Source organism: Amphibalanus amphitrite, unplaced genomic scaffold (genome assembly GCF_019059575.1).
Source record: "Amphibalanus amphitrite isolate SeventyFive unplaced genomic scaffold, NRLGWU_Aamphi_draft 000066F_arrow, whole genome shotgun sequence".
Lineage (NCBI taxonomy): Eukaryota > Metazoa > Arthropoda > Thecostraca > Balanomorpha > Balanidae > Amphibalanus > Amphibalanus amphitrite.
The window spans coordinates 73,421-96,957 of record NW_024881562.1 but is presented as its reverse complement, the minus strand read 5'-3'; the positions used below and the strand labels follow the sequence as shown (position 1 = coordinate 96,957).

The 23,537-nt window shown below is 47.8% G+C and overlaps 3 protein-coding genes across 4 annotated transcripts in view; 1 reads left to right on the top strand and 2 right to left on the bottom strand.

Annotated features, from left to right (window-relative positions):
* LOC122378836 (zinc finger protein 768-like) overlaps positions 1-4,738 on the top strand; it is a 62,465-nt gene extending 57,727 nt beyond the window's left edge. For both annotated transcript variants that reach the window (XM_043360370.1, XM_043360369.1), the window contains exon 3: positions 1,371-4,738. In XM_043360370.1, the coding sequence (XP_043216305.1) occupies positions 1,436-3,178 (1,743 nt within the window). In that variant the 5' untranslated portion in view covers positions 1,371-1,435 and the 3' untranslated portion in view covers positions 3,179-4,738. The remainder of the gene's footprint in view (positions 1-1,370) is intronic.
* A 2,313-nt stretch (positions 4,739-7,051) lies between these two features.
* Positions 7,052-13,337, bottom strand: LOC122378837 (tubulin beta chain-like). Its single transcript, XM_043360371.1, has 4 exons — positions 13,183-13,337; positions 11,795-11,878; positions 9,833-10,064; positions 7,052-9,074 (listed from the first exon to the last, which is right to left on the bottom strand). Exons 2-4 carry the CDS (start codon positions 11,849-11,851, stop codon positions 7,903-7,905), a joined length of 1,461 nt encoding a protein of 486 aa, XP_043216306.1. The 5' UTR covers positions 11,852-11,878; positions 13,183-13,337; the 3' UTR covers positions 7,052-7,902.
* A 7,303-nt stretch (positions 13,338-20,640) lies between these two features.
* LOC122378835 lies at positions 20,641-23,114 on the bottom strand. The gene is made up of 2 exons (XM_043360368.1): positions 22,361-23,114; positions 20,641-21,828 (listed from the first exon to the last, which is right to left on the bottom strand). The coding sequence occupies exons 1-2, from the start codon at positions 22,371-22,373 to the stop codon at positions 20,912-20,914; spliced, it is 930 nt and encodes a 309-aa protein (XP_043216303.1). The 5' UTR covers positions 22,374-23,114; the 3' UTR covers positions 20,641-20,911.
* Positions 23,115-23,537: the final 423 nt, after the last annotated feature.

Below are 23,537 nucleotides of genomic sequence, written 5' to 3'. Positions count from 1 at the left end.
TAGTGGCCGCTTTGGATTTTTACGAGTTCCTTTGATTCCCGACGTCTTTTTTAAGAGGAGGATTGATGTGGTTAAGGCCACGGCGTCAAGATGTGTTGTAAATGTAGACGAAATGTTGGGAAAGGAAGACAAATTCCAGTGTTACGACGACGATATTTTAGCCGCATCATAGATAATTGGCGTGTTTCCTCTTTAATACCCGTTAAGTATGAGAACCTGGCTCGTTAAATGTAATGGACGGAACAGAATTATTCTGCCGCGGTGCCACCTCTGTCTCTGTGGCAAAAGCTGTCACATTTTATGGGTTTTAATGCCTTTACTTTCGCGAATTCGAGTGGAAGGTTTCTTTGTGCCTTCGTTGAATAAACGAATGAAATAATGTTTTCATTAGTGACCATTCCCTTTAAAGCTGATCATTAAAAATTGACACGCAACATGCAAAGACAATTAATGTTCGTATGCAAAAGAATACCTAGATTACGTCAGACGAGAATTAAATGGTGACTACCATGGTCCCGTCTCTGTTTGTCCTTCGCTCTGTTTATGTCTATAGCCCTCTCCTCTCCTCTCTTCTCTCTCTCTCTCTCTCTCTCTCTCTCTCTCTCTCTCTCTCTCTCTCTCTCTCTCTCTCTCTCTCTCTCTCTCTCTCTCTCTCTCTCCTCCCCATCTTCATTATGGTTCCCTCGTAAAAGCTGTGTATGTATTTTTGTAGTTCACGCAAAGTGTTTCAAACACTCATGGATACCTGACATATTCCGAAACAAGGGAAATGCGTCAGAGCTGCGGAACTGAAACCAGAAAAACGGGGCCAGAGCTGGACGTGGACATGGATGTATCCAAAATTTATTTGGCACCGTATTCCTTTGCAGGTGATCGTCACTTAAAAGGCCAATCGCTCTCATTCTAACGGCAGTGATTATGACCAGCGCAATAATCTGTACCTTTTTCAGCTTGTTTACAATGCGTTTGTTTCAACAAGTAGGCATGAATGATTTGCAACGTTATCTGAAGCACCTACATGGGATAATAAACAACTTACTACAAACGGATTTTATATTGAGCATCGAATGCATATTGCATAGCCATTAACAATGTGCACAACGCATTCACTTTGCGGCTTGTTAATGTGTCTGTTTCCTTTCCCGTTTTTGACATCTTGTTATGAAGGATTACCTTGTTTTTATATACTTTGTATATTGCCTAGGTATGTGTTCAGGTATTCATCGGTCAAGAAATGGTTTCCAAAACACGCAAAGCAAAACTGCGGATTCAAATAAATTACACGATTTGTGATTGTTCGTACTACCCCGCCGTCGCTCGCTGCCGAATGCCGACCTCTGACCGAGCTCTGTCTGTCTGTGTGCCCTCAGGGTCTGTAGCTGAAGCGCGTGACCGCGGACAGCATGCGGCCCGTGACTGCCGGCGCCGCCGCACTATGGCCCAGCTGGCAGTGCCCGTCGTCAGTCAGCAGCCCCCAGCTCCCTCAAAACGCCGCCGTCTGAACACACTGCTAGACAAACTGACCCTCGGCGCCGGCCGCGACGATGTGCACCCTCCCGCGGCCTCTACACTGAGCCAGCAGGGTACACTAACGCCACCTGTGGCAGTCAAAAGCAGTCCGGCAGCGCCACCTATGTTCGCCCGTGCCGAGTCGGAGGCTCGGCCCGGGGACGAGGGCGCAGCGATGCCGCCGGCGCGCAGCCCGCGCCCCATCTCGTCGGACGTGTTCCGGTTCGACAGTCTGGACCGGGAGCGGTTCGCGTGCCGCGCTATCTCGGAGGAGGAGGAAGATGTGTTCTCGCCGGCCTCGTCGCGATCGACGCACTCGTCGCTGGACAGTCCGTTCGTCGGTCAGGGCTCGCCGCGGCCCGGCCTCAGTCCGCTGCGGGTGAAAGAGGAGCCTGGTATAGAGACAGAGGTGAAACTGGAGCCCCACTCGCGCTCAGGCGGCTCGCCGGCGCGGCTGCACGTGGTGAGCTGTGAGCGGCTCAAAGGAGCTCACCGGCTCAGTGTGTGTAGCTGCCCCCAGTGCGCGGCCGGCGGTGACGAGGTGCGCCTGGACGCGTGCCGGCTACCGGCGGGCTCACCGCTGTCACCACTTACCCCAGTGAGCCCAGCGTCGTTGTCACAGTCGCCACTGCCGCTCGAGTACCTGACGCACCTCTCGGAGCTCTACCGTCGGCGCAGTCACTCCGACTCTGACCTGAGCTCGTGGCTGGAGCCGCCGGCGCCGACACCGGCTCGGGGCTCCGTGCTGCGCCAGGGCCGCCGCTCGGCGCCGCGACCGCTGCGAATCCCCGGCAAGTCGGGCTCACTAGAGTCGGACCAGTCTTCACCGCAGGATTCACCGCTGGATCTGTCACTGCGCTCGGGAAAACCGGCCGGCGCGGGTGCGGCTGCGACGCCGAACACCCCGTCCTGGGAGCCGGCGGCGCACCCGCTGCTCGGGCTGCACCCGGCCAGCCTGCACCCGCCAATACCCATCGTACGTGGGGACGTGGCGTCACCGACCACTCGTGACTCTGTGGCTCTCCGGTATAACCTAGAAGTGTGTCCGGTAGTCGAGCAGATGCCTCCCGGCGCAGACGTGGCCTATGTGTGTCCCGTGTGCGGTCAGATGTTCTCTCTGCACGATCGGCTCGCTAAACACATGGCCTCCAGGCACAAGAGCAAACCGGCTGAATCCTCCTCCAAAGCGTACATGTGTGAGACGTGTAAGCGGTCGTTCGCTCGCAGCGATATGTTGACCCGGCACATGCGACTGCACACGGGCCTCAAGCCGTACACGTGCCGTGTGTGTGGCCAGGTATTCTCTCGGTCTGATCACCTGTCCACACATCAGCGAACTCACACCGGCGAAAAGCCGTACAAGTGCCCTCAGTGTCCGTACGCCGCCTGTCGGCGTGACATGATCACCCGTCACATGCGTACTCACGTATCCCGATATGAGCTATCAGAGAGCGGTGGCAGCGTGGACGAAACAGCGCCGCCGCCGTCGCCTCGAGCTCCGCCGCGGCGAGCTAACTCGGAGGAGCAGCCGCCTACCTACCTGCGCCACCTGTCAGCGACGATCGGAAGCGTCCAGGAGGCGCCACCGTCGCCGTCGGCAGCTCTCCAGTCGCTGTCCGTGCAGAGCCCAGCGCCAATGGAGACGGGAGAGCCGGTCGACGACAGCTAACCGCACGGCGCGGTGGAGGAGGTGCTCACTGGGTGCTGCTGTCCCGGAGCGACCAGGCTGTCCCTCCCTGAGGCACCTGTCGCTCTCCCCGGCGGCAGTATTGACTGTTACGGAGTTTTGAGAGCGGAGCCTGGCTCTGCCGGCAGCTGCCGCTGGTGCCATGGCTGCACCGTTTGTTGATGTTGGTCTTATTTTGCTCAAGCAAGACGGCGTGCGCGCTCAGGCTGGTCCTGGGCGGAGTCGAACAAATGGTGCCGTCGGTTGGGTACAAAGCGTGTGGAGGACGGCCCCCGTCGCCGCCCAGTGACATTGTGTGCAAGATCTTATTGGCGGGTGGTCGTCGGATCTCATGCTGTGCGGGCGCTCCGTCAGACCCAGTCTGTCACGTGTTCTCAGGCCATGTCATTGCTTCGGTTACCCTGTGTCGATATTGTTTGCCACCTCGTTTACAAGTCATCCGTTCTGATTTTGTTGTGCTAAGTTAGCTTATCATTTCCCGTACCTACTTTTCCTGATACCTGGTTTGAAACCGTAAAGTTCTGAGTTACACACTGATGTAGTGCTTGCTTGTTACGTAGATTCATCAACCTTTACCTTTGCTCCAAATACGCCAGTTGCCGTTGTCAATATCAATTATCCGTGCTCGAAACCTTCAGTCCGGTTGTATTGATTTTGAAACATTATTGTTGAAGCGAAGCTGCCTTTGGTTATCGGTGTTGAGCTGGTTGTTTTCGGTAGGGAGTGCACCGAAGGAGGCAGATTTGACCGTCCGGTGATAGCTACTGCCGTTCGCTCGTGACCTGTGACCTGTCGCCGAGGCCTTGTTGGCCTCTTTGTCGATGGCTCAGCAGGTAACCGCTCGAAGCCGAAGCTGGTTGGCCGGGTTATGAAGTTCGCCTCTCGTCTCAGCGCCTTGCGGTCGAGAGAAGCGCTTATTTTTGACCGAGTGACACCAACTTGCTCCATCTCGGTCGGTGCCATAAAAAGTATTTTACCAGACATGTGAGACTTTTCAAAGAGACTTCGCGGTTCCGGTTTACAACGGTGAAAGTTGTATTCAACCATTCAAATTACTTATGTGGAATTTATTGAACTACTCAAAGTTGATGGCTGTAGCCTTGTTACGAGTGTGTGCCGTTCTACTGGTAGGTCGGGTGTGGCAGCCGAGCCGCTGCCTCCCTGCTGCCGGGGCCATTACCTCAGCACTGCACCGGCGGTGAGTGGCCGGACAGGGCTCCTCAGAGGGACAGCGCGGCCCGCTGGCGGGCGCGCCACCCCGCCCCGACCGGCGCCACACGCGTGCCGGCTCCACTGTTCCATACGTCCGCCTGCCATGTTCAGTTGTTCACCCGCCCCGGCCGTTGTCGAGAGGGCAGAGAGATGAGTGTTCTCTGGTCCCGTGGCAGCCCGCTCAACAGGCAGAGGTCGAGCTGCACAGAGCGGCGGGGCGTTGTCGGATAATGCTGTCTGTTCATGTTGTAGGGACTGGTGATCGATTTGTGACTTCATGTCCGCCGTTGGACGCTTGTATTTTAATAAATGATTTTAAGGAACTGCTCATCGCGAGTGTGTGCAATGGCTGGCGGAGCTCAAACGGCTTAAGTTTTAAACAAATTTACAGAAGTGCTGCCCAACAGGTCAGATGATGCGTGATGAAGAACAACGAAACATTTGGTTGGTTACGACTGACGCCCACATGGCTATGGTCGTTTTACTTCGAAGATAAGTGTCATTGCTGAATGCGTGCATATCTTTTTCACAGATTCTGTAACTATTAGGACTACGGTACACGGATGCTGCTAAAACGACGCATCATTTCGCTTCGACCAACTAACGTCGGCTAAGGCCGGCTGGCGTTGGCAGTTCACAGCTCTGACGCTAGATGTCTCTGGTGTAAGCGCCTGAAGGATGCTGTGCCGCATAGCACAATGCCAGCTGTTGGGCGCGGCGCCTCTCGCGACAACGCATGCATTTTCGTCCTTATGTTCTTTATGTTCACCAACTGATGAATGTTGCATTATCTGTAGCCGGTGAAGTAACAATTCTGGAGGCTTTTTTGTTTGTTTGTTTTGTTGGGTTAGGCCCTTTCGGTCGACAAGACCATTGCAGAGCCGGAAGGATGATAGGAATTAGGGGGAGACATTGGTCTGGGCAGGCACCCTAGAGAGTCGCCGGGGCTGAGCCCGTCCAAATGGACAGGCCGACCAGCCCCCCAAGCACTCTCTGCACCCGGCTACGGGGTGCAGCTCCCTCAGGAGCAGCGGTGCCGCTCCAAGGGAGCAGCCCGCATGAGATAAAGTTGCCTGTCCAGCCCGGAGGGGGGTTGCGGCGTTTGGGAGAAGGATTTCAGTATCCTGAGGATAGAAGCACGGAACGGTGTTGATTCTGGAGGCAGGGAGGAACGTTTTCATACTCCTTTAGCTCGGGCGCTGAAGGCTGTAGCCGTAACGGCAAACCATAAGCGACACTCGAGTCGAAAGCTTGTTAAAGTGTTCACAAAGTACTTCAGTCAAAAAATAGGTTTAATATTGACTGAGATTTCAGATTCTGCTGGCTTTTCCGCAGCTTGTACAGCTTGTCCATAGTTTAGGCAAACGCTTAAAAAATAAATTGAGTATACCTACCTATCTGTTGGCTGTGTACAGAAAAACATCATTGCATTGCTGGTCCATCTGTTAAGATCCTATAAGATCCTGTAATATTCCTATGCGATATCCTCATTATTTGTCGTTGTATTGAGCAGAGTGACTTATTTTTACGTCTATCTATCAATCTATGTACTTATTGGTATAATTATCATGAGACGTTAGTCACATCACAAAAAATATCTAGAGCTTACCCGTCCTCGCCTTGAAAGATAAACGACGTCAGCTTCATCAATGTCTTACAACCTGTAGCATTGATTTCCGATATAAAGTGGACATAAAGCGAAGGCCATCGATGCACTGCCTGAGCAACGATCATCGTGTGACCTTTAGACATCGTAACATTCAGCGAATCATAACGTCACCATGACGAAAACCTTCGTTCGTGAAATTCCAGCGCTGTGTTGTACCGCTTCCCTGAAAGTGCCCTTACCCCTTGGCCGGTACCTACACCCTGCGAAACTGGGACAGGTAGCCTGCAATAACAATAGCGCGGAGCGGTGGGCCCCGTTCGTCGGACCCAAGGTATTGAGCGCCGTCAACGGTACAGTCGGTTATGGCGCAAACATCGGCCGTCTCCTGGCCACCGGACCAACACAAAGTGTGACGTCATTGGTGACATCATGGCGCCACTGTGTGTGCGCGTGATGGTTGGTGCTATAGGAAATTCTGTACTAATTATGCTGCTGACATTGGTGTGGCTGATCATTTAAGTCTGCGTCCTAAAATGTGTGGTGCGACGTTGACACGGAGTTTCATGATAAATGAGCTTTTGTGAAGCTTCATTGGCTTAAATTTTGAATGATGCATCACGTCATCGGACGTTCAGTGAGGGATATTACGTAATTATCGTTTTGTCGTGGTTTGTCACGCATTTGGTTGAGATCCACAACACGAGAATTTCTTCGAAGCAACCAGCTCTGAACTTATGAAAACTTTACGAAACACATTTCGTGTAAGGGCGGCGAAGAGACACATGCAGAGCGTTTAACCTTATTTTGTTTTACGTAACTATTTATTGGTATGTGCCTTCTATTCTATGTATCCTCTATGTATCTATGTATTTATCTCCTTATGCTATATTCATTTATATTTTATGTATATGTCTACCTATGACTCATTCTTTGTCTTATATTTTTATTTTTCTCTGTATAGAAAAGTCTGTGACTAACCTTATGTTAACCCTTCATTGCCTTTATCTGACCTGCGAATGTCGAAAGTGCAGTAATTGCTACGTAAGCCCATTTATTGCTGAACACAGAATAGTTGATAATATTGCGCAACTACGAGTATACACACTTTGACGCATACATCCAGGTTGGTGAGAATCGTAAATGAATAAATAAAACACGTTTTATTGTTACATCATTTGATTGCTATAACTCACAGGTATTGGACGGATTACAGTTTTATGTAAATCATACAACCTACAAAAATTGTTCGTATGATAATAATGAGATGTTAACAACGCAAGAAACCAATCACTTCAACCTTTTCTGACATTCGTTAAACAGCACTTATCTTCAGCTAACATCGACATTCCGTTGCAAAATGGTTATATACCGTGACAGCATCATGAGATTGAATGGTACAAATTAGCCCGTCGGGATGTTTTCATGCATTTAAACAGCGAAATAGAGCTAGCCGGATGTTTGGTTTATGTATTTGATATTGCAGACCCAGCAAAGAGAAGTGGACAACTATTCGACTTAAAAAGTAGATCCCAAAAAAGGCGGTAATATCACAGATAACGACAACTCATAACACTAACAAACGTGATCAAAAAGCACAAAAATACTGATGCGTGATTGTAGAATGTGAAACGACTCAACAAAGATAATATCAAGATAATGTCAACATAATTAAGCAAATGTCTTGTTGACACCTAGCTCACATCATGACACTTCAGCCCATCAGTACAGATCACTAGCGGTGCAACGAATACGGACCAAGAAAACTGTACAAGTCTGAGAACAAATGCATGTGAAAATGACATTGCACGACCAACCTATCCCCACAGCGTGTTGGTGCATCCAAGCACCGGTGCCAGCCCGTCCCGTCAATGGAGCTACCCTCTGCCTATTCGTAATCATCCTCCTCACGGCGATCGTTGTTACTACGCCTGTCGTAGTCGTCGTTACGGTCGTAATCGTCGTTACGACCGTAGTCGTTACCACCGCCCCCGTTGTCGTTGTAATCGTCGTCTTCACCGTCGTTGTACTCGTCAATCTCTTCGTCGACGGTGGCCTCCTGGTACTGTTCGTACTCGGACACCAGGTCATTCAGATTACTCTCGGCCTCGGTGAACTCCATCTCGTCCATGCCCTCGCCGGTGTACCAGTGGAGGAAAGCCTTGCGCCGGAACATGGCAGTGAACTGCTCAGAGATACGCTTGAAGAGATCTTGGATGGCCGTGGTGTTCCCGACAAAAGTCGCTGACTTTTTCAGACCTCGCGGTGGAATGTCACACACGGCTGTCTTGACGTTATGTGGGATCCACTCGACGAAGTAGCTGCTGTTCTTGTTCTGCACCGCCACAATCTGTTCGTCCACCTCCTTCATGGACATGCGACCACGGTAGATTGCGGCAACGGTGAGGTAGCGACCATGCCGGGGATCGCAGGCGGCCATCATGTTCTTGGCGTCGAACATCTCCTGGGTGAGTTCGGGCACCGTCAGCGCCTTGTAGCCCTGGCTTTGTCGCGAGACGAGCGGCACGAAGCCTGGAACGAAGAAGTGCAGACGCGGGAAGGGCACCATGTTGACGGCCAGCTTCCTGAGATCGGCGTTCAGCTGGCCGGGGAACCGGAGGCAGGTGGTGAGCCCAGACATAGCCAGGCAGATCAGGTGATTCAGGTCACCGTAGGTGGGAGTCTGCAGCTTCAGCTGGCGGTAGCAGATGTCGTAGAGCGCCTCGTTGTCGATGCAGAACGTCTCGTCAGTGTTCTCCACCAGCTGGTGGGTGGAGAGGGTGGCGTTGTACGGTTCCACCACCGTGTCCGACACCTTCGGCGACGGCATCACGGAAAACGTGGCCAGGATCCTGTCTGGGTACTCCTCGCGAACCTTGGAGATAAGGAGGGTACCCATGCCGGAGCCGGTGCCGCCGCCCAGGCTGTGCGTCATCTGGAAGCCCTGCAGGCAGTCGCTGCCCTCAGCCTCCTTACGGACAATGTCTAGCACCTGGTCCACCAGCTCGGCGCCCTCTGTGTAGTGGCCCTTGGCCCAGTTGTTGCCGGCGCCGGACTGACCTGCAAAAGAACAGGTTAAACTTCTTTAACAAAGTGTGGGGGATACGAAAGGACCAACAATCTTTCGTACAACAATCAGGAAGCTAGGATTTCCCATCCTCGGATTTATCCAGAGTCTTGACACGACCTCGCGACCGCTACCTCGCCATAGGACCCCTCATGTCGGTTGAAAAACACCTTGCGTCGGTCGCACGGCCCTCGCGTCGGTCGCGTCGACCGTCTCCAATCGATACTGGACTACCGGTCGTGGTCGCAGCGCTAACCCCGTGGTTAACAGTGTCAATGGCGCACGGAGCCGCCTGGGGCAGCGGTGCTACATGTCTCCATCGATCCCCGCGTGTCCCATGGTCCATCCAGCCCTAACAGCGTCCTGACGTGCCGCCGGGAAGTGTATGGTCCGTCCACCGCGAACAGAAGACTAGCGTGTCGAGGAGGTCCGTCGTCGGCATACGGTGACGAGCCGCATCAAGGAACGAGTCACGAGATCGACCGATAAGGCATTGTCTGCCGGAGCGCAGCCCTAGACGGCTTTTTCGCATTGTGAGACTCATTGTTTGCATAAAATCGTTCTCCCCTAAGCGGTTTTGAGGCTTCCTTGTTTAACGTATTGATAGACGAGCATTGTGCGACATGTTGCATGCTATACACAAAAACAAGCCAACTTTTTCCGTTTTTTTTTTTTTTTAGTTACGCCGATTCAGGAAAAAGGTAATGGACAGATTATCTCCGGTCCTGTTTCTCCCGCGCTGTGGTCTCACCGAAGGCGAAGTTGTCCGGTTTGAAGAGCTCGCCGATGGGCCCCGCCCTGATGGCGTCCATGGTTCCCGGCTCCAAGTCCACGAGCACGGCGCGCGGCACGTAGCGCACGTTGCCCTTGTCGGAGCCGGCCTCGTTGAAGTACACGTTGATGCGCTCCAGCTGCAGGTCCGACGAGCCGTTGTAGTAGCCCTTCGGGTCGAGGCCGTGCTCGTCGGCGCAGATCTCCCAGAACTGACGGCGATACAGAGAAGGGCAGTAATCGCCACGCACTTTGTATGTGAATCGCTCTTAAATGTAAATACAATACAAATACAAATACAAGGGGAGCGTTGTAAGCAGTGTAACTTTGCGGGGTGCTAAACTGACGGCGACAGGCAGGGGCCGGGTGTCAGGGCAGTAAAAATTTGCGATGAATTGGAAAACGATTCCACCGCTATAAGTTTTAACATTTACATTGCAATAAAAATAATGAAGCGCATTTTTTTGACAGTGTTTCGGGGCAATCTACAAGTGCAACACGCAAGGAATAGCACGATTATTGAAACTTTAACGCTGTTGATGGATTCAGCACAGCAGTCATTTGTTTAATGTAAATAATTAGCAGCATAGTTATGTATTTATCACGACGCTTTGATACAAGCTATTATCAACTCAAAGCCCGGTGTTCTGGCTACATTTTGGTCGTAACTATTTCACCTGTTCGTTGAGCCAACGGTCCAACAGCCCGGCACAGCCTGAGTCAGTGTTGTGTTCGCTCAGAGTAAATAATGCAGCGACTATTTTCCGGGACGGGCGGACAGTCGATGGCTGTGCTATCGATCAACACCCTAGCAGCGGTATGTGGCGTGATCACTTAGGTTCAGACAATCAATCGTCAAATATGTGCGCTTCTGGTCATACTTTCCTGCTTTTAAATGCATGACGGGGCTAGTAAATGAGCTGGCGACGCATAGACACGGGTCTTTGCTAAGCCTTTATTTAGTTTTAGCAGCCATGTTGTTGCCGCCGCTGCCCTACATTTATGTGACGTCATCAGCTACCGGGAAACGCCGACAGTGGGAACCAAAACACGACCTCGCCACAGGCAGCCGACTTTTGCAGTTCTATACAGACAACCAAACTCTATTGTACCGACAACAGCCAAACTCTGTACAGACAGAATATGTGTTGAATATGTACCGTGAAACATCGGTGCGAAATAAATGGATTATTATTATTATTATTATTATTATTATTATTATTATTATTATTATTATTATTATTATTATTATTATTATTATTATTATTATTATTATTATTATTAGACACCCGACCTCTGTAAACAAAGGGAACCATACTGAGCATTGACTTTGGCGCAGACAGCCGCCCTTCTGACTTCGTTACAGACAGCAGGCCTCGGCACAAACAGTCAACGGCCCGAGTGGCGAGTGTCCTACCTCGGAAGAGACAGCCGACCTCAGTACCAACAGCCGATCTCTGCTGCACTGACAGCCGACTTACTGACTTCAGCACAGACAGCCAACCTCTGTACAGGTGGCCGACCTGCCGCCCTCGGAACGGACAGCCAACCTCACCCAGCTACACAGTACGCACGTTAAACACAGTAGACACAGTGCTCATCCACCTAAAGGTCCGGTCGGTTAAGACCTACTGTTAATAAGTGTTTGATTTTGAGCTGTATAGCGAAAGAATGTGTGGCATAATACTAGCTTAAAAGGAAGATTAGACACCTAGCCGGTATGCTAAGCCCTTCCTGCAGTCATTCTCTGAGTTCCCATGTTCTTTTGATTTTCTCCATCTGTCCGTACAATTAATTTGTTAGCAGTACGAGTAGGTATCTCTGAACGGAGCTGACTTAGAAAATTGTGAACCTCTCACGCCTCAACACTCTCGAGCCGAATAAGTTTGCCACACTGATCCACCCGAATGTGAGCTATGAAGACAGCAGACAGCCGTCTCACCTTGGAGCCGATCTGGTTGCCACATTGGCCGGCCTGGATGTGGACGATCTCCCTCATTGTGGAGCCCCGGCGCTTGTGATGTTCCTGAAAAGGAACAGAGCTGTAAAGGGACGATCACAAACATACATTATACAGACGTGCTGCGTCACAATTAATGCATGATGTAGCTTTTTATCCTCAAACTAGTAAGTGCTTCGGCATCAGGAATGATAGCTACAGATAGATGTTAACTTGTGAGGCTTTAGCGGTATAACTGAACGTCATTCGGCAAGGCAAGGTTGCTCTCATAAACGGAAAAAATTATTTTGTTTAGCTTAGCATACCAATCCTAGACACGGTAGACAAAACAGTCTAAATCTGCTTCGGTTCTCTCGGCAGTCTCGGCAGTTTGGCCCGGTGGTGGCTAGACTAAAAGATTAGCCGATAACAAACTAGCTGCATTTGCTTCTTTATGCTTTCATTATTTGAGATAGGTAGATAGGTACACTGCAATTTCAAACCTTTTACAGAAGTTGTGTGTATGGGGATAGTTTTCCAGAATCTTCGGTTTACATAAATCAATAATAATCACTCAAAAAAAAATGAAGGGGGGCCCAAAACTTCCAGAGGGGCCCCTTGAGAAAACCTTGCACCCCCATCCAAAATTACCTTCCGCCGCCACTGGTTTTTATCAACGAAAGGTATATTAAGACAATTAGACACGTTATTAGATATACGTACACCCCTTGCGTATATACACCTATCTTATACCTATAGTATCTAGCTGTCATTCACTATTTATTCACGTCGCATCTTAGAAGGCTTATTGCCGAAAATGAACGGTTATTGACGGGAAAGATCAAACAACGTATAATGTATATTGAGCAGTTCAGTAGCTTTCGGACGTTTCGGTTAATTACCAACTCACTGAACGTTTCTGACTACGCCCCAGCCGCAGCGACCAGCATGCCACCGATGCTGTGCCGTGTCACAATAATGGTCCGCTCCTGACGTAATGGGCTCGTGTAAGCCATTAATATCAAGCGGATAACATGATGGGCTAGCCCCCGGTGGACTGTGGGGCTAATTGGTAGGTATTAACTATAGTAATTGCGTCGATGCATGAACGCGAAAGGGGTAGATACTAGATATGTCGTTACGCACACACACGCATATTATAAGTGGGGATAATGCCACGAAACGACTTCGAATCGTCAAAGTCCTAACTCGGCTCAAGTCAACGTGAAAATCCCACATCGCTACCAAGAAAGAAAAACACAACAAGGGACAAAGCAGAAAATAAGAATGCACATATACATAGTTAGCTTAGATTGTTTTGAAAAGCTCACAACTGTTTCTCTAAAACGTGATATTTACCCTTCAGCGTGAGAAAACCGATCACTGCTCACCTGATAGAACCGTTCGCTGCGGCTTCTTCAAATAAGTGTGAAGCTCAGGTCAGCTCAGGTCAGGTCAGGTCGCGGACCGATAAGCCCCAGGAGCTGCGGACCCTGGACGTGCACTGTCGCCGCCGCCGTCGTCACTGCCGCTTCACCGCCGGACATAACGGGAACGGAATTCGATGAGCGGTCGGCAGGGCGACAAGAGTGCATACACAAGCGTCGGAGCCGACGGAGCCGCTCCTGCCATCTATCGGCCGACCTGTGAACTAGTTAGCAGCGTCAACAGACGTCCGAGTGCGTGCGGAACGTGACATCCGGAAGGGATAATGACTAATTACTGTCCACTTTGATGTCATACATCGGAAACGATAAATACAGGCTTGAGTGCAGCTGTGAGCTATCTGAATCGGTACCTATTGATTCCGCAACCACGAACGAGATTTTACGGATTATTATTTGAGTTTGATCATTATTATTTTGAAGCAGTAAGCACCAATGAATCAATTATTTTGTACGCTATTACAAACGTACCGATCAGCATTCGTAAGTGATAACTAATGATAGCTACCTCAGGCTGGAGCTTACTGGAACGTACAGTGCACCAGCCGAGCCACATGTACAGTCACCAGCAGTTGCTACCCATCACCCTCGGACGGCGGGGGAGCAAGCTACCACCGCCCCTGCGAGACTAGCGCCGCCATGCGCCAAGAAGTGGAAACACCACGTGACTGAGGCCACGTGAGGGCAGGGTCACGTGATGGAGGGGCGGAGCATAGTAGCTTTTGCGCCCGACACTAACTGAAATGCGGCGCTGTGATTGGGCGCCTTAGCATGAATGAAGCCCCGGCGCCAGAATCAGCCGTTCGCCTTATATGGAAAGTGAGCCTTTGCGTTTCACTGTTCTGTATTGGTTTGAGAGCCACGGCACCATACGAATTGTGAGCCCCTTTGAACGGGTCACCGCCCGAGGCACTGAGGCGACGGCTGTGCCGGGCAAAGTCTAGCCTGGTGGGAGAGGTGGGCCAGGGAAAGTGCGATCGAGCAGCCACTGGGACGTGGATTGGTATTATCCAACCGCGACAAACGATGTCAGTAGCCTCTTCTCGTGTCATAGACAGTGTCTATGACACGAAAAGCTAGACAATGTGGACAGTGCCCAATCAAAAGCTACTAGACGATCCAGTTAAGGAGTTGGCAAGGTAGCCAGACCAAATAAAAGGTTTTTGATTCGATTTTGGTTGACAAATGACATACAAGCCCGCTGTGATGGACCAAAAAAGGAGCTGAACAGTTCATACAACTTCTAAAAAGCTCAACGGTTTAAAAATTCAAAAGTTAAATGTTAAAATTCAGCCTGCATGTAACATTATTAAACTCTGGTCCGGCGCTGGCAGGAAGCTTATATTGCCGCTTGCAATTCCACTACGTTGTAATATAACCAATTGTTCTGTGAGAGCAGCAACTGAAAGCCCCGTTGAGGGGGGAGGGCGGCGCAAAACGGTCCCCTCTCTCCTTTTAAGTCGATATCTCCTAAAGTATAGCAAATGTCGGCACCAAACTTTCAAGACCCCTCCGGGCATCATTTTTACACCTTGTGACCAAATTTTCCAGAGCTCTTATGAAAGGTTAGTCACAAATGACGTCAGAGGGATGCCATGTTTTGTCATTTTCGACCCAATAAAAGATTTAGCGGGGAGAGCTGTCACGCTACAGTTTTGAAGATAACGAAAAATATTCAAGATCAAAAAGATGTAAAATAAACAGCGCTACCGAACTGCTAACTCTTATCTCTAAACAAAAATTGATTTTGACCATCAAAACTATAGAAGTATAACACCCCGAAAATACCAACAACTTTCAAAATTAAAACTGAAATATATGTTATAGAATTATCTGCTCTAGATATGCCAAACTTAAACTCGATAGCTCCATTTTTAGCAAAGTTATGGCAAGAAAGCTACTCAAAATTTATTACGTAAAATTTTCAAATTCAATTTTTGGCCGTCACAGAACACACAAAGCAAGCCAAAGACTATTGGATTTCCTGTGATGAGTTGCATCGAATAGATACCCCTTTTATGCAAAATATCAACTTTGAAATTTGACCTTCTTTGACCTGACCTTGACCTGACTTCCACTCACACCGTCTACGGCCGTCTAGCTCACACCATTGAATTTTAAATGTAAAATTGGCCATAAAACATGTATCACACGACCCTAGCATAGTTGGGTTCATATTGTGACCCTAAGTGACCTGACCTCTGTGAACTGACCTGGCATCAATGACATCTTTAGGCAGCATATGTATTAGACAACCAACGCTCCATCGATGTTTTTTCGATAGCATGCGTTTTATTTGATGTGTTAACTGACTGTAACGCATTCCTTAGACTAAATCGGTGAAAACAATGCGACCTTTGACCTGACTTGTGACGTCATGGGTTGCACCTAGGTCAACGAAACCTGGTAACATGGTAGTTCCCTGATGGGGCTATCGAACGCTCTTTGAATGTTTAAAATCGGTCGGTAACTTTCCGAGATCTCAGGTGGAGGGCGAAACGGCTGCACCACCCGATCAGGTGGTAGGGTCCGCCAATAGCCCAAGGGGGCGCGGAATATTTATTCACTCATACAGTGTCATTTATTTTGAGAGCACCTTTCTCACGCCATGACAAGGCCCTCTCGTAATAGAACGAAATGAGGAGAGTGTTTTCACGCCTCCTTTTGCACGGCTCTAAGTGTCAGTGAGCTATCAACTGTCAGCGGTTTTCGGACAATGAAGTTCTTAGTTCTTACTGAATCCAATTTTATTTCAGACGATTGTCACTGTGCTAGTTTTCACTGTGCTGCGTAACGGGGAGAGCACCGGGACACCGTGCCCCCTCTGATTTTGGCGTTTCTTCATTAGCCCTATGAGCGTTGCATGGAAATAATAGGGCCAAAAGTCGGCAGTGCCCCCCCCCCCTTAATTGAAGGTGTTCCGCCGCTACTGCATCCCGTCAACGTGGGTTTATCATAAGGATGCTAAGATTTAATTTCCAATCCGAAGCTGTAACGATGGAAAGCAAATTTGCATTTTACATGTGAAACAAGCTGACACAACTAAATATTTCCTCTCTCGCTCCCTCTCACTGATTTACCAATTGCCCTCTTTCTCATTTTACCCTCTCTGGTTTTCCTTTTCAGTTTTTCTCTCTCTCTCTCTCTCTCTCTCTCTCTCTCTCTCTCTCTCTCTCTCTCTCTCTCTCTCTCTCTCTCTCTCTCTCTCTCTCTCTCTCTCTCTCTCTTCTCTCCTCCCGTCCTTATCCCTTCCCTCCAGTCTTTCTTAGCTCTCTCTCTCTCTCTCTCTCTCTCTCTCTCTCTCTCTCTCTCTCTCTCTCTCTCTCTCTCTCTCTCTCTCTCTCTCTTTTCTCTCTCTCTCTCTCTCTCGCTCTCTCTCTCTCTCGCTCTCTCTCTCTCTCTTTCTCTCTCTCTCTCTCTCTCTCTCTGTCTCTGTCTCTGTCTCTCTCTCTCGCGCGCGCTCTCTTTCTCTCGCTCTGTCTCTCGCTCTCTCTCTCTCGCTCTCCCTCTCTCGCTCTCGCTCTCTCCCTCTCTCTTTCTTTCTCTCTCTCTCTCTCTCTCTCTCTCTCTCTCTCTCTCCCTCTCTCTCTTTCCCTCTCTTTTTCTCTCTTTCTCTCTCTCCCTCTCTCTTTCTCTCTCCATCTCTCTCCTCTCTCTTTCTCTCTCTCCCCTCTCTCTTCCTCTCTCTCTCTCCCTCTCCATCTCCCTCACTCTCTCTCTTTCCTCACAATATTCTCGACTGTCACTGCGTTGTAGGGCTTGTTTCCAGACAGGTCCAGGCGCTCCCACTCCGCAGGCCCCAGCCCACACGGCCCAACCGCTCAAACACCCTCCGGCGGATGACCTCTGACCTCGGCGACCTGACCCCAGCCAAACGATCGCGTCCCTCTCCACGCCTCCGCCCCGCTTCCCCCACTACAGCTGCGTAGTAATTGTAGCGTGTGCAAAGGTCACGCGACATTATTTACTTCTGTGGCTTGTTCGGCTGACAAGAGATGGCACTAGTGGTCTGTGGATCAGAGGCGGGACTAGGTTCTACGACTTCTTGGGGCACACTTTAGGGCAGAAAAGAGGTTTTTTGGCTCCCCATCCCAAAATGCTTCGAATATACGAAAACAAGTTAGATATTCGAAAATCGGAGGACCAAACGGATCGTTTGACGTATCTTGCGCGACTGAGAATTGATCGGTCTTCAAACTACTGAACAAAAACGAGGTGATTAGTAGCAAGTGCTGGTGACTGTACCTACGTCCTACCTACATGAGCATCAGCTCCAGCAGTTCGCTGGCTCAGATTTTGATGCTGAAGACCTAAAGTCAGGTCCGGTTCGTAGCCTTACCATCCATTATAAGGAGATGTGATAGTGCCAACTAAACGTGGACACGAATTACTGCTGCTCTGAACAAATTGCGCTAAACCGCAATACATTTTCAGAATCATAACACCTGTAGTCTATACCCATACCTATGCAACATCAGGGAGCAACTGATGATCGGCAAACATTCGAAAGGCCATGTTAACCCTCGCCGGACCTATTGGTTTTCTAGTCTACATACACGCCGGCCGAGGGGCGGGGGGGACGGGTACGAACCCCCGCTGTTTCGCCCCTGTGAAGCTTTGTGGAGCTGTGAAGCTGGTGGAGCTAGCGCGTCGCGGAAAAAAAACGAGCGTGTGCGCCGTTAGGTACGAGACGCAGAGATTGGTACCCGATTTTAAGGTCCTAGGTCGACCGGTGACCTCTGAGGTCAGGTCAAGTGTCCTAAGGTACGGTTCAGTTTTTGGTGAATAATTTCGCAAAAAAAAAACGGCTGCAGAGCCGTGATTTTGGCAGCATCGTGTTCGCCTCGCTCAGGCGCGTCGAAAGATATAGTTTTTGTTTGGGTTAGGTCAACTTAGGGTGTTGACCTCAGGTCACGGTCAGGACACCTCCAACTAGTTCCTGACCAATAATTGGTCCTTTATATTCGGTCTCATATATCGGATATATCGTGAGGAAACTGAGAGCCGCAAATCTATAATTTGACTTCTGACGTCACTGTGACGTCATTTCACCGTCATTTCACATGGGATCGACACCAAATTTGGACACAACCTCGGCTAGGTATTCAGGAAGATGTGTGCAGGGTTTCGCGTCTCTATCTCTTCACGTTGCAACGAAATCGTCGCAGAAGTAAAGGGGGCAACTATATGCCCCCCTCAGCGGCTTGAGGGTAGCGCGGAGGCCAAGGAACTTTTAACTAAGAGTTTTAAATTCTGCGTCTTCTAAAGTGCATGCTTTATAGCTCAATTATCTCTTTTCTCAATGCACTTATGCTCGACATATATTTTGGTAGTGGTATTTTAAACCCACTGTAGCCTAAACGGCGCAGCACTGACAATTTCTGACTCATTTGTTGTATCAAGTTGGGTCTAGTTTTAGTCGGACTTTTGTCATAAAATCCATTAAATCAAATAATAAATGATTATATTGCAATAAACCTACTTTTGAGATATATTAAAAATATTTGGAAAGTGTTAAAAGTAATTATATTCTTTTGGTTGTCAAAATGCCCCTGCAAATTATTTTTAATTATTGCTTCAAAAAATATCCGCTAGGTTCAGTTGTACTTTTTTGCTACTCGGGTTAAAAATAACGTGAGCTAGGGCGTTTTTTTGTGATTTTGAGCATCTGTGTAAATCGATTGTAAAAGGGCGGGGGACTGCATTTTGATTTCATTTTGTTTGTGGAGGCAGGTGGAACCAAGGTGTACCAATAAAACTTTTTGATCTTAATATCCTGGATCAGGCCATAACTCACAAGGTATGTCTGCTCTTCTTCAATTTGTCACAATTTGAGTTGTTAGCAGTAGAGCCCTTAGGGCTATGTCAATTTCCTGTGCAATGTGCATGCTGCATGGGAATGAAACACTTGTTTGATTTGATTGGTCTATCTATAGACCAATCAAATCCCTATAATCTGTTCCATATCAAGCTTGCAGTCAGAGTTTCTTGGGCAGATCGCTTCTCCGCTCAAGAATTTGCGTCTTAAAATGTAAGAGCTGTACTTTATATAAGAAATCACGCACTGCTTTCAGCAGGGCACTTCGGCTGCAAGCTTGAAACGGAACAGAGTATAGTCTTCAACATCATTTTAATTGTTGTTGTTATCATTTTGAAACACCAGGCCACTAGGCTGCTTGTCCTCCATGTCATGATGTGGCCTAGTGGATAAGGTGCTTGTTTCATACTCACTAGTGAGCTGGCTGTTGGGAAGCTCCACGTTTTTGAACTGCATTCCTTTATTAAGCCAGCCAGCAACTGGCGAGGGTGGATGGTGAAAACAGGCACCCGCCACCCAGGGCGTTTTGGTCAAGGCCCTTGAACTTCACTGGCTCTGAGCACATGACTAGGATTTCGACTTGGCCCATGGAATGCATGGGGAGAGGGAAAAGTCCTTACTGATCACATGACTGGATATGGCAGTGTGCAATATCTCATGTCCTCAGGCACCCTGTTTTGGTTTTCACCATCACCATTCATTCATTCATTCATTCATTCGTTTATTGACCGTGGGTATGGGAGGAGACACAAATGCAAGCATGGCATATTAAAAACGATGCAAGTAATACAGTATAAAATACATTAAAAACAACCCTCAGTCCATCTACGATCACAAGTGATATGGCGCTTGTGATCGTACCATCCATATCATCCACCCTGGTGAGAGGGCCATGCTAGACCCAGGAGGACCAGAGGTTAGTGGGACACCCATATGATCCGTTCATTCTTTCGCACAAAATTTGTAAAATGAAAAAAGTTAATTGTATCGTCTGTGAAATTAGAAGTTTATTATTTTTCCAGGTATTAGTTGCAGGTAGATAGATTTTTTTAGAAAACCCTGGGTTATGGTGAGGCCTAATCACACTGGCAACACAGGCAGCCCTGAATCCTGATGTTCTTGAAAATGGGGACATCCAGATGCAAAGTATCAGTGTGGCAAGAAATTTGACAAGCTGAAGACTTGAAGAGGCTCATACCTATTACTGAAGCTGAGGTTCACAGGTTCCTACGGTAAACATTGCTTCTTTTCATGTTTTTATTGTCTTGAATCTGGAAATAATGCTCATTTGCACAGCTAAATGTGATAATCCATTGATGGGATGTCACTTGACTCCGAGTCAACCTTATCTGACCCAACCCAGCATGGGCTTTGGCAGGGGTAGGTGTTAGGTGTCAGGTACGTGTAGGGCTAGGTTAGATCAGGTCAGGCTGGGTAAGATGAGGCTGAGTTAAGTTAGCTGGGGAAAGGTCAGGTGATCTCACCTCATTGTCTTATTATGATATTGGCTACACTAATAAACATCATTTTTAGATTCCGGACAATGAAAAACATTAAAACAAGAAAAATTTACACTTCTAACAGTCAATGACAATCCAAAAACAATGTAATAAGACCAGACGTTTCGACAACAAAGTGCCTTCGTCAGTGGAAAAACAAGATATAGGCTTTACATCGATAAAAAATATAGAAGACGACCAGCCTGCACGAAATACAGTTCTACTTTTTTGAAATACAGGTTATATCTAATCTCGCACTAAAATGTTGTATCGTTCTTCTGTCTAAACTATTCTGTAAGTCATAATCACAGCATTGACACATTGACACATTATAACAGAGACACTCCTATAGATATAGCTATTTGTTTTTTAGCACCATTTTCGCACCTATCCTGGACCAGCTGTAGAAGCCTGGTTTTATGTTAACAGTGTCTTCAAGTAAAATATATGCAGCTTCCATGGCTCTCCTAATCGGTTTTGGCATGCCCTTTTCCATCACTGTAGCTGAATCCCAAGCTGGAAGATGATGACACTTTTCTATATGAAGCACCATCGCATTGGATACATTATGATTTCGAACATCACGTTTGTGCTCTTGAAGTCGTGTTTTCAAACCCCTCCCCGTTTCACCGACATATGATTTTGAACATGGTCCAGAACAAGGTATCTTATATATAACACTGTTGTCTGATGTGTTCACCTTCTTCGGTCGCACTAAATCTTGAATCTTGGATCCTGAAACGATGGCTACATTGGTTCCAGCTGATCGTAGACTAGTCGCTATTTCGTTCGCTTGTTTCGAGATGGGAATCGTTATGAATCGTCCTCGTTTCTTTTGTTCTTGTTTTTGTTTCTTCTTTTCTTCTACACTCTTCCTCCTTATTTCCTTCGCCTTGTTTTGGAGCCGAATTAAGTAACCTTTTGGATAATGAAGTCTTGTAAACGTTTCGTATATATGGGCGATCTCTTCGTCGAGGAATTCTTCGCTACAAATCCTGAATGCTCGGAGAAAGAAGCCGATGACTATGCCACTTTTTACGCGATCGCTGTGTCCTGAAAGGAAGTGGACGTAGTCTTCTTTATTTGTAGGCTTTCTGTATACCTTAAATTTTGCTGTACTTCCGCACCTAATAACCAGTGTGTCCAGGAAAGGAATCGTTCCGCTGTTTTCGGTTTCAATTGTGAATTGGATTTTCGGATCGACGGCATTCAGGGCAATAACCTTCTCTTTCAGGTTCATATCGTGTGGAACTATTACGAGCACGTCGTCAACGTAACGAATCCAAGTGCACTCAGGGCCCATGATATGTTTGTACTTTTCTTCCTCCAGGTTTTCCATGTACAAGCAAGCCGCTACTGGACTTAACGGAGATCCCATGGCTAAACCATTTGACTGAACGTATTCAGTGTCACCGAAAGTAAACGTGTTAAACTGCATGCAAAGTGTTACTAGTTCCATATACTGCGCTTTTGGAAGAGGAAGAGATCTTTCATCTATATTATTAACGGCTTTGGCGATCGCCTCTAAAGCTCCTTCTACAGGTACATTCGTGAAAATCCAATTCACAATTGAAACCGAAAACAGCGGAACGATTCCTTTCCTGGACACACTGGTTATTAGGTGCGGAAGTACAGCAAAATTTAAGGTATACAGAAAGCCTACAAATAAAGAAGACTACGTCCACTTCCTTTCAGGACACAGCGATCGCGTAAAAAGTGGCATAGTCATCGGCTTCTTTCTCCGAGCATTCAGGATTTGTAGCGAAGAATTCCTCGACGAAGAGATCGCCCATATATACGAAACGTTTACAAGACTTCATTATCCAAAAGGTTACTTAATTCGGCTCCAAAACAAGGCGAAGGAAATAAGGAGGAAGAGTGTAGAAGAAAAGAAGAAACAAAAACAAGAACAAAAGAAACGAGGACGATTCATAACGATTCCCATCTCGAAACAAGCGAACGAAATAGCGACTAGTCTACGATCAGCTGGAACCAATGTAGCCATCGTTTCAGGATCCAAGATTCAAGATTTAGTGCGACCGAAGAAGGTGAACACATCAGACAACAGTGTTATATATAAGATACCTTGTTCTGGACCATGTTCAAAATCATATGTCGGTGAAACGGGGAGGGGTTTGAAAACACGACTTCAAGAGCACAAACGTGATGTTCGAAATCATAATGTATCCAATGCGATGGTGCTTCATATAGAAAAGTGTCATCATCTTCCAGCTTGGGATTCAGCTACAGTGATGGAAAAGGGCATGCCAAAACCGATTAGGAGAGCCATGGAAGCTGCATATATTTTACTTGAAGACACTGTTAACATAAAACCAGGCTTCTACAGCTGGTCCAGGATAGGTGCGAAAATGGTGCTAAAAAACAAATAGCTATATCTATAGGAGTGTCTCTGTTATAATGTGTCAATGTGTCAATGCTGTGATTATGACTTACAGAATAGTTTAGACAGAAGAACGATACAACATTTTAGTGCGAGATTAGATATAACCTGTATTTCAAAAAAGTAGAACTGTATTTCGTGCAGGCTGGTCGTCTTCTATATTTTTATCGATGTAAAGCCTATATCTTGTTTTTCCACTGACGAAGGCACTTTGTTGTCGAAACGTCTGGTCTTATTACATTGTTTTTGGATTGTCATTGACTGTGAGAAAAACGAAATGTCTGACTCTTCTTACACTTCTAAACCCATGTGGACCTCAGCTTCTGTTTTATTGCCAAAGAAGCACCGACGGAAATTCAGCCCCAGCCCGGAACGATCAGACTCAGGCAAGCTAACTATTCTCTTAAAAGTTTAAGGATTAAAAGGTTTTAAAGTACTTGATTTTTTTTTTTAAAGTCAAGGCTGCTCAAAATATCGAGTATTCGCTACCTGGCCATCTCAACTCAATTATAATGGAATGGTGAGATTCCTAGACAATTAGATCTATGATATATCATAGATCTCATATGATCTATCATAGATC